The following is a 17,710-nucleotide window of genomic DNA, read 5'->3' on the forward strand; positions in this document are numbered from 1 at the left end:
TCCTCGTCTTACGATGTCAGGTTATTTCGAACGCCTTCACTCACTAACCCCATCTTGTAGAGGAAGGTGGTGCGGGTTTGAGATTTTATTTTTTTTTCCATTTTGGGAGTGATAAGAAAAATGGAGGGTCACCAATCATACGTACATTGCTCTACAGAGAGACCATTACTGCATATTCTCGTGACGTCATCTTGACTTCGCTATTCCCCTTAGAATCCACGGTCGCCATCTTGTCTAAATTTTTCGCGAATACCTTTGAGATTTGGATGGATTTTTTTATAGTTATATTTCTTTCAAATCCAAAGCCATCGAAAGACGGTAGAAAATCCCGGGGTTGTCGAAAGTTCAAAGTTTCCCATCAATTCCTGACACCGACACCCCCCCGTCCCTAAGACGGTACCACCTTCGGAGGGGTATATCAGGTCCGTGACGTGCCTCCAGAGTCTACGAGGGTGACCCCGGTTTAAAGGCCTCCCATCTCGAGACGGTTTGACGCGTTAGAACGCCATTCTTCTTCAGGGGTTCATATAAGACCCCGAGAAAATCGCGAAGAAAGCCGGGAATATGCAAAATTGCTGGCATCGTCGGAGCTCAGTTCGAGAGGCTATTTATTACGAGGTCGTTTTCCAGAACGCTTTTGATAATGGCCCGATGCGGGTGACTCTGGGGTAGAATGTTTAATGTTGGCCGCCCGTATATAAGCCCATTGTATAGCGAGTGGGGTGGTAACTCGGTTAGAAACCCGGATCGCTGGTAGCTACGAACCCATATTGAATTTCGTTATCTAAAGTCGCTGGAATTTTTTTATAGTCGGGTTGCTCTATACGTATACTGGAATGTTGATAGGGTTCCTAAGGTTTTTTTGGCGTCTCTAAGATACTAGGACATATGTTAGTTCCTCGTAGCTGTATCGAGGATATTTACTAGAGTTGTAAGTCGGAAACCTTTCCGGATAATTTCTGAGAACATTTTTCGGATAATTTTCTGTATTCTTCCCAAAAATAAGAAAAAAAAAGGTTTTAATTCCATGACTAGCCTAATATTGTTCGCGTATTTAAATTTCGCGGCATTTTCGCCTCATTTTTTCGAATTCAAAATTTAAAACTAAACCTCTAGACTAGTCTAGAATAAAAACTCTTAAAAATAAATGTGTAAAAATTTTTTAATTTTCAGATTTGCTGAAATTTTTTGGAAAATTTCACCAAAATTTTACCGCATTTAATTTTTCCGGAAAATTAACAACTCTAATATTTTCTTTTGTCTAATCAATATCGTAAAATAAAAAATATATCAACTTAATTGTAATTTTTCAGTTTTAAGAAATTCGAAATCTATGTCTGAGTTAAAATTTTAAAGTTAAAAGGAACCACCTATGGACTGCATTGCAAAGGATGATAAAATTAGCGAATAAGTAGAATAGTTCATAATGAAAAAGGATAAAAAAGCTAAACCCTAAACAATATTGAAGAAATTTAAAAACTTACTAATAGCTCGTACCGATAGGTCTTCGAGCAAACATAAAGACGCGAAACTCGGACCAAATAGATCTTCGAGTGGAAAACTAAATAAAATTAAATAAAATAGCCAGAAATTCCAACGGTAGACCGGTTTCGTCCTATTTGGGACTCGTCAGTACCGTGCGGGAAATCTGGCTGGCGACTGTTAACCGAAAAAAGAAACTAAGTATATACGAAATGATAAGTTAAAAGGAACCACATATGGATTGCATTGTAAAGGATGATCAAATGTTTTAAAATTTTAAACATTGTGAAATTGACATTTTCTTAAAACATGACGATTCAATTGACGATATTTTAAAACGCAGTTAACCTATAGAACTAATACGTTATTTAGGTTACTATAAGTCGACCCGTTTAAAGAAGCAGAAAACACTAAGTTGAAAATTATTTTCCTAACAAGACTGGTAAATTTTTTATTGATCACGCAATTTGATGGATTTCAGATTTTGTCTCGTTGTCATAGTGAACGCGTAAAAGTTTGGATAGACGTCAATTCTACGTCACTCTAGCTATCAGTAATTATTTTAACTAACTGACACACTTATGGGATAATTATTGACTTACGTATAGTGCTCGGAATTGTTTATTCATTATAAACAAATTTTCCGATTTATTTAAAAAACGTTGGTAAAAAGAATATCATTTTAACTTATTTAATTATGTTTTTTACGCAACCAAGCATTTATTTGAATAAACGTGGTTTTTATTTAAATAATTGTTTGTTTTATTTAAATAATAGGCTTATTCACTTTCGATTATTTAAACATTTTACAATTTTTATTATACTATTGGTTATTTAAATAAATATTATTTAAATATCGCCGAGCTTATTTTATTCATGGATAAAAATTAATCGAATGCCGAGCACTACTTACGTAATTCAAATTGTAAATTTTATTGACAGTTATTGATAAACTACTTTTTTGTTATTTATTAATATTTAATTAATAAATTTAATTAATTGAATCATTCGATTCAGCTTATATTAAAGTTTCTAATTTTAAAATACAATTAAGTACATAATGTAACGCATCATCTATTTAATATAATTTGTGTTCAGAAGCGGCAATTTGTTATAACTTTTAAATTAAAATTCTTCACGTGAATAATTTAAAGGCGCTGCCATTTTGAATTTTCTTTATAATCTACCTCCAAAGTAATCTTACGAATCTTTCAAAAACATGAACGTCAGTAATTTTTACTTCTGGTTTTAAAAATCGTACGGTTCGCGATAATTTTTACATTTCTTCCAAAAAATCTTGTCAACTTGACGTTGATAGATGGCGCTTTAGGAACGTCACATTATGAAATATTACACGCGTAGTATATAATATATTAATTCAAAATAGGTATAGCGCTGAATTATGTCATTTGCGGGGCCTACTAACTGAAATTTTCAAAGAAGGTGCTGCATGGTGCCCCTAAAAAGCATGCTTTCGGGCCCTTTTTCACCGGGCCCTGCGTTTTTAGAAAAACCAATAAAAATAGAAATTATAGAACATGAAGTTAACCCCTACTTTTTGAAAATTCCACAGTAGGTGGTTTCTTTTCATTTTTTTCCGTGATTTCGGAGTACCCCTAGTGTTAAAAGAGTAACGCTATGACGTCATTTTACTCCGATAGCGAATAGTTAGAGTCGGAGTAAAAACGTTTTTCCAAAATGGCTGCCTGTGACCTTTTCAGCGGATAAATTCTGGGTAGCAGCTGACGACCAATTCCGATTTACTCTCTTTACACCTCTTTTCCAGAAGGAGAAAAAAGAGTAGCCCCAATACTCCGGAACAAGCGAATAATAAGCAAGTGGGGCGGAGTAATTATCATCCCTGGAACAGGCGAATAAAACGTTTTGTGGTAAATAAAGTACACTTTTAATCCGATAACAGGCGAAAAGAAACCACCTAGTTTTGAGTAAGTTTCTAAAAATAGTTGATTTTATAAAATGTCTTTACGCTTGCCCAACTTGTTGAAATGTTGCCCTGGAATAGTTCAGCCAATGCCTAAGAATGAGTTCATAAGCTCTTTAGTGGGAGAGAAAACGTATCCACAGCTGAAGCGGGGAGGCAACATTTCAACAATATGGCCAAGGTTATTTTATAAAAAGAACTATTACTCTAATATTTTCAATTGAGTCATGAAGACGAATATCTTCCGCGCATACCGATACGTTTACCTAGCTCTCTCTCTCTCTCTCGTGAAGGGGTTAGTCATCAGTTTGTATGCCATTATGTTTCGTATTATGAATTCCCGCAAAATCCACTCTCGTCTCTCTGACGCGCCAGCGAGAGGGATGCTGGGATGGAGAGCGCCCATCCAGGGGAGAGACCACCAGCGGGAGGCGCTTTAAAGGGTTGCGGACTCGACGCGACGGAATCCGCTCGGAAACCCGTCTTAGCGCGGAAGGGGGCTTCCCCGCTAAGCTTCGAACCGGGTCGAGATCCTTGGTCCCTCTTTCCCCCGAGCAAATTCAGATTTTCTGCCAAGCGAAGGCACTTTGTCTCGGGGACAACCCCGCGCCTAATTAATTCCCATTTCGCCTCTTTATTTGTCATTTTTTGCTTCACATTTACAACACTCTGGAATAAAAATATCCGCGTTAAGCCTATGCTAACAACGAAAGGCAAATCATTTATTTATTTACCACTGAAATATTCAGATCTACCGCAAATGGTTAATGATGGCCGTTTTGGTTGTTTTGTGGGAATGCAAATTCCCGTCAGTGGCCGCTAGATTCTTGAGCGGGAATGCAAATTCTATTGGCGGGCCTTAGTTTCCTGACTGGATATGCGAATTCCCATCGATAGCCGCTAGCTTCTTTCGTTGGATTCATATTCCCATCTATAGCCACTAGCTTCTTTCGTGGGAATCATATTCCCATCTATAGCCGCTAGCTTCTTTCGTTGGATTCATATTCCCATCTATAGCCGCTAGCTTCTTTCGTTGGATTCATATTCCCATCTATAGCCGCTAGCTTCTTTCGTGGGAATCATATTCCCATCTATAGCCGCTAGCTTCTTTCGTGGGAATCATATTACCATCGATAGCCGCTAGCTTCTTTCGTGGGAATCATATTCCCATCTATAGGCGCTAGCTTCTTTCGTGGGAATCATATTCCCATCTATAGCCGCCAGCTTCTTTCGTGGGAATCATATTCCCATCTATAGCCGCTAGCTTCTTTCGTGGGAATCATATTCCCATCTATAGCCGCCAGCTTCTTTCGTGGGAATCATATTCCCATCTATAGCCGCTAGCTTCTTTTGTGGGAATCATATTCCCATCTATAGCCGCCAGCTTCTTTCGTGGGAATCATATTCCCATCTATAGCCGCCAGCTTCTTTCGTGGGAATCATATTCCCATCTATAGCCGCTAGCTTCTTTTGTGGGAATCATATTCCCATCTATAGCCGCCAGCTTCTTTCGTGGGAATCATATTCCCATCTATAGCCGCCAGCTTCTTTCGTGGGAATCATATTCCCATCTATAGCCGCCAGCTTCTTTCGTGGGAATCATATTCCCATCTATAGCCGCCAGCTTCTTTCGTGGGAATCATATTCCCATCTATAGCCGCTAGCTTCTTTCGTGGGAATCATATTCCCATCTATAGCCGCCAGCTTCTTTCGTGGGAATCATATTCCCATCTATAGCCGCCAGCTTCTTTCGTGGGAATCATATTCCCATCTATAGCCGCCAGCTTCTTTCGTGGGAATCATATTCCCATCTATAGCCGCCAGCTTCTTTCGTAGGAATCATATTCCCATCTATAGCCGCTAGCTTCTTTCGTGGGAATCATATTCCCATCTATAGCCGCCAGCTTCTTTCGTGGGAATCATATTCCCATCTATAGCCGCCAGCTTCTTTCGTGGGAATCATATTCCCATCTATAGCCGCCAGCTTCTTTCGTGGGAATCATATTCCCATCTATAGCCGCCAGCTTCTTTCGTGGGAATCATATTCCCATCTATAGCCGCCAGCTTCTTTCGTGGGAATCATATTCCCATCTATAGCCGCTAGCTTCTTTTGTGGGAATCATATTCCCATCTATAGCCGCCAGCTTCTTTCGTGGGAATCATATTCCCATCTATATCCGCCAGCTTCTTTCGTGGGAATCATATTCCCATCTATAGCCGCCAGCTTCTTTCGTGGGAATCATATTCCCATCTATAGCCGCCAGCTTCTTTCGTGGGAATCATATTCCCATCTATAGCTGCTAGCTTCTTTCGTGGGAATTATATTACCATCGATAGCCGTTAGCTTATTTTCTGGGAATTATATTACCATCGATAGCCGCTAGCTTCTTTCGTGGGAATTATATTACCATCGATAGCCGTTAGCTTATTTTCTGGGAATTATATTACCATCGATAGCCGCTAGCTTCTTTCGTGGGAATTATATTACCATCGATAGCCGTTAGCTTATTTTCTGGGAATTATATTACCATCGATAGCCGCTAGCTTCTTTCGTGGGAATTATATTACCATCGATAGCCGTTAGCTTATTTTCTGGGAATTATATTACCATCGATAGCCGCTAGCTTCTTTCGTGGGAATTATATTACCATCGATAGCCGTTAGCTTATTTTCTGGGAATTATATTACCATCGATAGCCGCTAGCTTCTTTCGTGGGAATTATATTACCATCGATAGCCGTTAGCTTCTTTTCTGGGAATTATATTACCATCGATAGCCACTAGCTTCTTTCGTGGGAATTATATTACCATCGATAGCCGTTAGCTTCTTTTCTGGGAATTATATTACCATCGATAGCCGCTAGCTTCTTTCGTGGGAATTATATTACCATCGATAGCCGTTAGCTTATTTTCTGGGAATTATATTACCATCGATAGCCGCTAGCTTCTTTCGTGGGAATTATATTACCATCGATAGCCGTTAGCTTATTTTCTGGGAATTATATTACCATCGATAGCCACTAGCTTCTTTCGTGGGAATTATATTACCATCGATAGCCGCTAGCTTCTTTCATGGAAATCATATTATCATCGATAGCCGATAGCTTCTTATTTAAAGGCGTATTAGTATGATAAAAAACGTAACTTAATAATTTATATTAGAATCAATATAATCCACTAAAAGTGAAATGGTTGAGTAAATTGTTCAAGCAAACCAAAATGAAATCCGATTTAGGTAATAACTTCCTTTGCGAAAAGCGGTATTGCAGGGAAGCGCTCTCCTAGTTGTTGCGTTGACGTCTGCGCTTTTAAATAATTCCCTCTTTATCGAGAAGAAGAACGTGCTTTTAACTCGCAAGTCGAACCTGGAATTTCTTTTAACCGGGATAGCCGCGAAGTTACGAAAGGCCGAGCTGCTCCGTCAGGCTGGCGGACTTAAAGTTTTCCCCATTAAATGCGCGGAGAAGCATTAAGCTTCGGCTTTTGGCTTTTCGGCTATAAAGAAAGCTATTTATTCGACCTTAGAACCCACTAGCCACCGAAAGAGAAAAGAAGGAGTGGGGGGACGCGTTCAACGCACCGAAAAATAAACGGAGGGAAATCTCTCCGTTGCCATGGTGATCCATCGCTCTCTCTCTCTCTTCTCCATCAGACCTCCTCCTCCTCCCCTTTCTGGCTTTTCGCCTCACTGAATCCCCCTTTTGTTTATTCCATCCATAAATTTTAAAACCGGTAGCGCCACACGTCGGTTAAATATACAATCACAATTCGGGTGTATTTTTTAAAAAATATCCGCTATTTTTGGGGTTTTTTTTTACGGATTTAGGAAATCGGTTTGTACAAAAATAAATATATTTCAATTTATACAGGGTGTTTCAAAAGGTTATGTAAAAATTTGAAGGAGTTGTAGGGGGTGAGTTGGGAATTATGCCGGTTTTTCCCCCATTTTCCTACGATGAGTTAAAAGAGCGCCAGAGAGCTTCAAAGTAAGGCCTACTAGCTCCGGGAAGTAGGCTGCAACAAGCGCAAAACCAAGCAGCAGGGACTTTAAAAACTGTTTAAGTTTACCTTTTTACGCTGGTTACCTCGATTTGTTTACAAAGTCCTTTTTTACCTATCACACGAACCCAAACCTTACTGTTCGCATTTCCCAGCTGCTTGGATTTGCGCTTGTTGCAGCCTACTTGCAGGGGCTAGTAGGCCACACTTTGAAGCTCTCTGGCGCTCTTTTCACTCATCGTAGGGAAATGGGAAAAACAGGCATACTTCTCAACTCCTTAACATTTTTGCATAACCTTTTGAAACACCCTGTATTAAGTTTTAATTCTTAGTTTCATTACTTAAATGTAAAAGTTATTAAAACTTATTTAAACGTAAATTTAAAACATTTCGTAAATATTAAGGTCCGGTTTTACCCGAGTCAAATAATTTGTTTACTCTCGAAAACCCTGAAATGTTTACTCCGTTGATATACGAGACACTCCTACGCGAAACGGCCCGAAGGCGTTTTGGGCGCTGCGTGGCAAATTACTTTTAGTAATGACTATCCGGAAGGCTTCAATAAAACTCTAATGCTTTCGAGGGTCTTCTTCTAGGCTGAATTTATTTTTTATTTATTTTGAGACGCGCTTTCTTAGCCAGCCCGAAAGCGGACATTTGGAAGCCATTGGCTCGTTTGTAGAAAGGGATTTCGCCAGTAAACGTGTTTTCGTTTGGATGAAACCCGAGAAAATAAAACGAAAAAAATCAAGTCTATCGCAACCCCCGCGAAAGAGTTTATTTAGAAATATGAGAAGCGTTCTCTATTTTGACGTTTCTCCACTTTTTTTAGCATAATAAAAAAGAAAATTGTAAATCTTTTGATGGATCTTCCAAGACCCAAACCAGATACTAGTAAACAAAGTTTTGATCCGAGCTTTAAAAGCTATATTTAGATGGGATGGCTTTTTTAAAGCTTTCAAAAATAAAATATCCCGGCAAACTTAGATTTATTTCGGAATGGATAGAAATAAATTTTCCTTGGCTCGTATTAAGTTTAAATACTTAAAATCTCTTTCCAAACTGAGTTAAATATGCAAAACTTTAGAGATTATAAAATATTTATAAAAATAAATTTTTGTGTTTTGACCTACATTTCTCCAAAAAGGTTGAAATTTAAACACTACCTTTTGCTAAACGGTTTTGATGTAATAATAATATATAGGTATATTAATAATATATATATTATGCGTCTTTGAAAACATTCGTATGTCAATTATCACCTTTATAAATACATTAACTCAAATTAACTCAATGAAGGACAAATCTTGTACATAATTTAGAAATTAAAAATAACAAAAAACCACTATTGTACAATTTAAAAGGTTTTATTATAAAAACAGCTACGGCCGTTTCGACGCCAAACACCAGCGTCGTCGTCAGGTGTTTGGCGTCGAAACGGCTGAGCTGTTTTTATAATAAAACCTTTTAAATTGTGCAATAGTGGTTTTTTCTTATTTTTAATTTCCACCTTTATAAATATTTATTTTTTATTTTATTTATATTTATATATTTATATTTAAATATGGTTTTGTACCAATAGATGAGTTCATAGAAAACAATTTTTATGAAATGTAATGTTAAGATAATTTAGCTACTATCAAAATTAAATAAACGTTGAAGTGAATTAATTCCGGCTAAGATCAAGAAAATACATGAATTCGTATAATTTTTTGAGTTTAATAACAGGTTTCTTTGTCGTTTAGCAAAGATCCAAGCGAGGGGTCGGACACTTGCCATTATTTTGTACGGGATTTCGGTATTTCGTAGAGATTTTGGCGATTTTATCATTATTTTTGAAGTGATTTTGGGATTTCAATGTTAATTTACCATAAAGAGAGTTAAAAGATATTGCGATTTTAGACAAAGTGTACGGGATTTTGGTAAATGTCCGACCCCTCGGATCCAAGTGTAGTATATTTTACCATCAGCTGTCCATCATTAAAATTGTATCAACCTTTACGATACATAGTCGCTCGATGCAATTGTTGTATCGTAGATTCAATTCGATCAAAGTTATTTTCAAAGCTGTTTCCAATCCTTGAAAGAAGTGAAATTGGTTCATTTATAGCGAGCGCGAGATAGCCAAGTGTGTATTCTCCAGTTAAGCGAATGGGTGTAGCGCGCACTTGGAGTCAGCGTCGGAAGTTGGCCCTCCTCTGTTTTGGAAGCGGCCATTGTAGAACGGGAAATCCTCTGGGAAATCCAGCCTCTTCATTGTAGACTGGCTTTACAAGCGGGAATCTTTTTTATCATTGCTCTCTTTCTGGCAACTGTTCCCCGCCCATTACGAACGGAGCTGATTTCCGATGATTAAGGGGGCATTAGGTACTCCCCTTTTTCCAAGAATAGCTAGGAAACGTTTATAGCGTCTGCTGGAAATTGTCGGCATCAAAACCCTTTCTTCGCGCGTCCCCGGGAGAAATGGGCGAGGTGCCTGATCTCGAAATGTCCCGCGGGGAGCCAGCCACTGCCCTCCATTATCTCCCCGGTGAACTCGCTCTTAACCCCGTTAAGAGCGTCCACGATGGACGTTAAAGGTGTAGAAATTGACAGCTCGGATCGTCGGACTCTCGACTGGTCCTTCCTATTGTTTTCGTCAGGGGCGATACGCTCCGTAATTTTCCTACCGCTCGAAAGTGTCTTAATTCTTTGAAGGGTGGGGCCCTCTAGCGACAATGGATGACCTTATCTTTTCACGGCTTAATTTATCGTCTTATACACTAGCGTCATTCGCGATTGAAATTGAAACAGTAGCGCCATCTGTCAAATGTTTTTTCTCCTTTAAATTTCGTAAGTTCGTGGTGGAATCTAGGAATATGAAAACTCGGTGGAAGAGCCGGAAGATCCTTCTGCCTTTCATGGCGACAAGCGCGTGTCAGTGGTTAACGTGGCGCCATCCCGGGATTAATTTCCGAACTATTAATTAGGAAAGCTCTCGGAATTTCTGAAACTGTCGTTAGCTAAATACTGGTTCGGCAACGAATGTAGAGATGGCGGTCGTGTAATTACGGTACTTTACACCATGTTGAATCTCTAACTATAGTATATTGGGTTTAACAACCTAAGGGTTATTAAGAATCCATAAACAATTTTTCTATTTAGGTTGAAATTAATAAAGTTTGAATAAAATGATTTAAGTTGCTCGAACTAAATTTAAAAATCGAACTTTTTCATAACTAATTATGCCAATACTTTTTCACGAAAGAGTAAAGAAAACGTTTTTACGATCGATACCAGATGGCGCTATACATAAGCCGTTTAAAAGAGGAGCTTAGTTAGTTACTGTAGATCATGCTAGCGGGTCTGTAAGGTAGACTCGTACGTTCTCAATAACCTAAATACTTTTGGGTATTTAAAGTTTTCCTACTTCATCTTAACCCTTATCGTTTTTTTATAAATAAAACCTAACCTGATCAAACGAAAACCAATAATTTAGTAGATCACCTAAATACATTGTTAATTCGATTAAAATATTAGAATATTACTATTTTAGTTCATCGAGCGAATTTCGGATAGCTTTTAATTATTAAGATTGCACTACAAAATGTTCCTTCTAGGTTTCAACGAAATATTCTAAGAATGCTGTTTGCTTTGAATATTTGATGTTATTCATAAATGTAAAGTTAATTTTTTGAAAGGATTTTGTAATTTTATTTCGGAGTGTTTGAGATTCCATTAAAATCTCGGCGCGATTCTCGAAATGGGGATTTAATTCGCGTGGGAATTTTAATTCGAAATGGTTCGGTACATTATAGAAGGGTAAATAAGAATTAAGAGCCCGTTTTAAAATGTAAATAATATATATTTCGGAGCCGAGGTGACCCCAATTCCCGTTTTCCCGTATTCTCCCGTTTGTTTAAACGCGCGTACGTATGATTTAAGCCTTGTTTTTCTCTTACAGATTCGACCCGAGATGAAGCTAATGCGTTGGGTGGAAGTCCACATCGGGCGTTCTCGGCGAAAAGGCAAGAAGGATCGGCCCGTCTTGCCCGCCGCCTCCGCCGCCAGTTGCAATAAAGGGGACTTGGCCGGTTGCGCTGGCGCCACGCTGCCAGGCTCTTCTCCTTCCTTCGCCGGAAATGGTCGTGGCGGCGCTGGAGGAGGTGCCGATTCCAGCTTGGACGGAAGTCTGCGCGTTCTTTCACCCTGGTCTTCCGGAGACATGACCACCAGCTCGCCCAACCTCTCGACCGCCATCTATCGGTGGAAGAACGAAGACGACACCAACGACCTCGACGACTCCGTCCTCATTGACTCGCTTGATACGGATGAGCTGCACGATACCAGCGATTCCAAGGTACGCCGACGTATCTCGCCTTATTCGTTGCTTGCTCGTTAATTTGACCCGTTTTCGTTGCCACGGTAACGAGTTAAGGTCAGCCGTGACACGAAGGCCTCGTAATCGCCTTGTAATCTTTTCCATAAAAGAATGTCACTAGTGACCGTTGCTACGACGCTACGAGCAAGCGTCGAATATTTATTAAAATGTGTTAAACGAATCTTACGGCCCCAATGCTCTGGTCCTTTTTAACAATAGAACCACGCCCCAAACTCCGTTATTTAATTCAGTTTTATAAACTTTAATGGGTTCTGAATGGTTGCGTTTTCTTTGACGCTTGGCAGCCTTTGGTCACTCAGGTGGATAACGCCAACAACAACCAAGTGGCCGCGAAGACAGTTGGTCAGACGAAAGCGTGCTCTCCTATCATCAAGGCCACCAAGACGGTCGCCAACGATAGTCCGCGAAAAGCGCCGGAAGCCACCACGAATTCGAAAGAGAAAAACATAAACGTCAAAAATAATAACAACAACAACAATAACAACAACAACAACAACGACAACAACAGCGTGAACAACAACGCCAACGGGAAAAGGCCTCCTTTGCAGATCAAGACGAGTTTCCAGGAGACTTCGGTCCAGGACGTGGGTTCGCCGCGCCAGAGGACGAGGATCAAAACCAACCCCTGGTTGCCGTCGCCCAGGAGTTCCTGCTGCAGTAGCAGTAGCTCGGGGGACAGCGGATGGAGCGGCACCAGATCCAGCGGTTCCGACAGCCCGGAAACCGCCGAAGGATTCGGTTCCGGAAACAGCGTATTCGGAAGTCAGTCGTCCGGCACCCCTTGGTGCGGATGGTCGTCGGTTACCTCGCTCAGAAGTAACCGGGAATCTAGTCCCGCCTATCAGGTCAAAGTTAAGGTAACCGTAGTGCCAGTTTATTTTGTTTGTTATCGTCCACGGATTGTTCCTAAACCTTTCGTTCGTATCAGGTGGCTTCTCACGACAAGCTGGCTTTTGATTCTCGCAAAGTGACCAGCTTGGAGAGACGAAGCAAATTCCACGGCCTGTGGGCGGAAAAGGAAGTGGATAGGTTATTACTGTTCGGGGCTGATCGCCTGCTCGACATTCCGGCGCCTCAGCGCAGAGGTCATCCGGCCAAACAAGACCCGAGAAGCAGAAGTTTGCCGAGGTACGATTGACGCCACTTCCGGAAGTTCGGGTATTTTGAAGCGTACCAATTTTCGAGTTGTCTCCTTCCTTAGGGTGGAGTGGGAATTCCCGACGGTGGACGTCAAGACGGTGTGTCCGTTGGCGGAAGGAGACAGCAGCGAACCCGACGAGGCTTACTCGGAAGACTTTGTCCAGTCGGAAGATCAGGAGGAGGAGACCAAAGCGGTCGTTGCCTTCGAGACGTCGCGAGCCAAGGAAGCCACTAGTCCTCAGGCGGACAGCGCTTGCAGCTGCAGCACCACTCCTTCGTCCGAAATTGAACCGCAAAGCAGCGTTCCTGTCGAGTCTCTGGAAGACAAGGTACCCATATTTTACATCCTTATTTTCAGGGCTCTAGAATACCCCCAGAAAGCGCTTTAATATTCCTAAACCACTCTTAGCACTTTCGCCTCGCAGCAACAAAAGCCTGGTTCGATCCCAGCTTGGTGAAAACTCGGAGCAGCTCCCTCCGCGTTGAGTTTGCAAGTTATCTCTCCACTGTTTAAAGGAGTTCTTCGGTTTTCCGCTCCATAAAAACTTGTTGAGGTTAGCGGTAATAGTATCTGTAGGGAACTGTTGGCTCGCGTAGCTTGAAGGGCTTTCCACCACCCTCCTACGCATTGTAACCCGACCACCCGAATTAATGGCATCAAAAGTCGCTAGATGACTTGAGTATTAGTCTAGATGATTTGCTGATTCGATATTTTGACTTCCAAATAGATTTATACGGACAGTTTAAGAAAGCACCTACCAATATGAATCAACCTTTTTGTAGCGGGTTTAGACATTTGATGTTCTAGTTCAACAATAATCAATTATTATTATTTGGTCGTTAATTGGCGAATCGTTTCGGGGGCAGGTACGTCGTCTTCGCACGGAGCAGAGGCAAGTGGAGGAAAAGATGAAGGAAGCCCGCGAGGACGAGCAGAGGCGGCGGGAAGAGCGTCTCCTGTGCCAGCAAGAGATGGTCCACTTCCGGCGCCTCCTTCTCCTTCGAACCCTCCAGGAGTTGCGCACTCGCTTGGAACTGCAGGGCGAGCGCCTCCACCGCGCCTACAGCGCCACCTTGGAGATGAAGCAGGACTGGCAAGAGGATAGATGGTCCAACGTGGAGTAGATCCGACCTCCTTCGTCTCCGTAAACCGAGCTAACAAGATGGTCGTCGAACGGGACAGACCCTACCTCGCGTTTTTGAAGTCGAGCCTCGGAAGACAAATACAAGTAGTCTATATAGGCTTATTATTATTATTATTATTATTATCGTACGATCGCGATACGAACTATATAATAACGGAACTTCTCCTAAGAAGAAGATTATATCCAACGATCTCATATTTTGTCAATTTACACATTTTGAAAACTACTCCCGTTGGCTCTTTGTTAGCCTTAGTTCCATTCCAAAATTCATCAGTTTTATTGATCGCAATTCCGCTCCCCGTCGACTTAGCAACTCGGCTGCCTCCTGAAATGGAAAACAACGCGTTTTCTATTTACAGAAAGTAGTCCCGGTTCGTTCGGTAGAGGTGTTTACCTATTTATTTAATTAGGAAAAACCACCCCGTGTTAAATCCTCATTTGTTAAAACAAGAACGTTTTAAGTTATGTCTATATACATTCTACCAGAAACACGCGTATGTTTTTCAAAATCGAAAAAATGTTTTTACTAACTGTCAAAAGGAGCCGATTAGGTCGCTACTTTTTGTGCCAAAGACTAAACAGTTTATTACAAACCCTTGGTCCGTTACCTTACCAACGACTACCACCCTGAATGGACTGAAAACGCGGGTTGAAATCATTCAAAAGTATACGTATAAAGTTCGTGCACTTATAATGGTGTTTAAAGATCAGTATTCCGGAGGTAAATATCATTTTTGTTTTGTACTTTCGTATAACCAGAAGTATATAATTTACCTCTTACGAGATAAGTACGCATCTCCCTAATATGGCTAACGTTATTATCTTGATACATGTAGCTTCGCCGGCGGATCGAAATACATCAAATATTGATTTTCTGAATTAATTACATCTGGAAAATACGTTTTTTAAAGTTTATTTTGGGCTGGGATTCGGCTCATTGAAAACAGCCTCGAACGTATTTCATTTTGAATGCCCTAAGCGGATACTTCTCTCGTAAAAGATATTTTACGAACTTCTGATATCACTTAACTTCGATGGCATTTTTCCGCCCCCGCCTTCCTACACGATTTATTTATTTTCAACCCTAAAACTGAAAATACTCTTTAAGAAGATTTCGTAAAGTTGATGCTCCCATGATCAGTCAGTTGGCGTATTTTGCGTAGCTTATAGGCGAATAGTATATATGGATACGCACCCTTTAGAACCCGTTAGCTTTCGTAGGGTAACATTTAGACCATATCCTCCCCTTCATTTTAGATATAGTCACGATTAGTATCGTACACATTTTAGCTATATTGTGAATGTTAATTTGGGAAACGGATAAGATAAAAGAATCGTGTACTTGATTGTTATAGCCGGTGAAAATTGTAACGAGGTTGGACCGTATGTAGAAAGATACCCCACCCTTATATCTCCTATACACGTAGATGATTTATCAGTTAATGAGAATATATTATAGAGATGTAGAAAATACTATTGGAGTATAAACTTTTAAAATCTAATATTTAAACGAAAAAAAAGATGAAATCAAGTAGTGTATTCTGTCTTCCAAATAGAATCGAGGGCGCTTTAAATATTAGCATGATCACAAGTTTCCAAAATATTTCCCGTACATTAAATGTTCTAGTTTTTAATTTCATGATAAAAATACGTATACGAAGAGGCGATTTGCGGGGAAGTAGTTATACATTTGTTCCCAGATTCCAAGCTTTACGATTAATTTTGCTTTTTAAAGAGCTTTTGCGTCATTCCAATTTTGTTCTTTTGGTTTTTAAATGAACAAACTTTATTTTCTAGTCTGTGATAATATTATATAAAAAATAAAAACACACAACAACAAAAACAACAAATATTTTGTAGTTTTTTAATTTAAATTTGTTTAAAAACTTGTAAGACGAAAGTGCAGGGTGTGTATAAATAAATGTATTTCTGAACAAAACGGAAATTGAGTTTTAAAAAGAAAAGGTAAAAACGATGTATTTCCCTTTATTAACCGGAATTTACCAATTAAATCCCCCCCCCTACACCCCGGTTAAAATTTTGTCATGTGTGGGTTGTGAACCGAATAGTTATATATTAGGTTATTTAAATTAAATGTTTATTGGAATTTTAATAAAGACCACTTTTTGTTTGTAGAAAATCTTAATTTCCGCGATAAGATAGAGATACGGTTGGTTTACAAAAAAATAGTAACGGGATATTCAAATTAGTCCACGACTGTGACTTCCGAGTGTAAAACGTCACCGTTTGCTCAATTCAATTGTTTTACACTTTATAATTGTATTTTAACATTCCATAAATATTTCGCGTGAATGTATTCATTTCAACCATGCATATCGAACGGCATTATGACCTTTTGAAATGACTATTTTTTTGCCAAGGCTTAGAGCAAAAATGTTTTTCGTAAATTTTAAACTCGCGTATTTTCTATGGAACGAAAACAGGTAAAAATATTAACAGCATGTACTTTTATTTTTTAAATATCAACTAATTTGGAAGTAATACAGGTAATTTTTAAAATTATGAGTTATTTTCTTCACCGGTTAAAATTGGCAATTCCAGAAACGTTTTGTGGATCGAATCAACACCTGTCTCCTGATTGGCTTAAGTGACTACATAAAAAGTCACCGCCCATTTAGCCCCAGTTGGTAGAAATGAATACATTCAAGCATTTAGTTGTTCGATCGAATTTGTGTGTAATATCGAGATTATGCAAATGCGCGAGATATACACCGTAAAAAAAATGTTATCGGCGTTGATCGAAAATATGAATTGCGAATAATTTACGAACCAAAAAGCATCGTGTCTTTGAATAATCTCGTTGAAACGTAAAATTATTTCTTATAAAATAGCCGACATTGTTAAATCTGGTGCGTTTTTTTCGTAGATCAAATGTCTTATCACCCCGCTGATCCTCATAAAATGAGTTGTTACCAATTTGAAAATATTTTGGAAATAGTCCGTTATTTGTTGTCTGTATACGAAAAAAAATGTTTGTGGGATATCGCTCGCACCAAAATACTCGAAAATCATTGTTGCTCTTAATTTAAATAAAAACCCGATAATTTTAATTCGAATAATTTTTCCCTTACTATCTATCCCACGATGGAAAAATAATCTCTTTAAAAAAATGAAAAAAAGTTTTTGGAAGAACAAAGAAAAACCAAATTCTTTTACGAACCAAAAATCGAGTTGGAGTAACATAACGAAAATAAAAATTCAAATGTTCCATAAATACCTTCCTGTGTTTCGTACATTAAGGATTATTAAACTCCCTATACACCTATACCTAAAATTTGGGAAGTTCACACGTACGCCGCTAGTTAATTTGGCACTGTGCGTAACTTTTGGGTAACGACGGCGAAGAATTTCCTTTTCTAACCAAGGCCTATTGAAAATTAAAACTATTTCATAATGAGAACTACATGGCGCTTCAATAGCCACGTTCACACTAGGCACTTTGGAACCGTTTTAAAACGGTTTCGAACGATTAATTTGTAAAATTTTGCTTTCGAATGTATTTATCGTATGGGTATTAATACAGTTAACACCGAAAATGTTCAATATGATCTTTCGAAACCATTTAAAAACGGTTCCAAAGTGTCTAGTGTGAACACGGCT

At 39.4% G+C, this 17,710-nt stretch overlaps 1 protein-coding gene across 1 annotated transcript in view; it reads left to right on the forward strand.

Moving 5' to 3' along the window:
* Positions 1-17,326, forward strand: part of LOC149942678 (uncharacterized) — a 53,366-nt gene extending 36,040 nt beyond the window's left edge. Inside the window, exons 2-6 of the mRNA XM_090178295.1 lie at positions 11,367-11,762; positions 12,089-12,661; positions 12,733-12,932; positions 13,006-13,273; positions 13,812-17,326. Of these exons, the coding sequence (XP_090034421.1) occupies positions 11,379-11,762; positions 12,089-12,661; positions 12,733-12,932; positions 13,006-13,273; positions 13,812-14,069 (1,683 nt within the window). The 5' untranslated portion in view covers positions 11,367-11,378 and the 3' untranslated portion in view covers positions 14,070-17,326. The remainder of the gene's footprint in view (positions 1-11,366; positions 11,763-12,088; positions 12,662-12,732; positions 12,933-13,005; positions 13,274-13,811) is intronic.
* Positions 17,327-17,710: the final 384 nt, after the last annotated feature.

Source organism: Leiobunum rupestre, chromosome 6 (genome assembly GCF_980474605.1).
Source record: "Leiobunum rupestre chromosome 6, qqLeiRupe1.1.hap1, whole genome shotgun sequence".
NCBI lineage: Eukaryota > Metazoa > Arthropoda > Arachnida > Opiliones > Sclerosomatidae > Leiobunum > Leiobunum rupestre.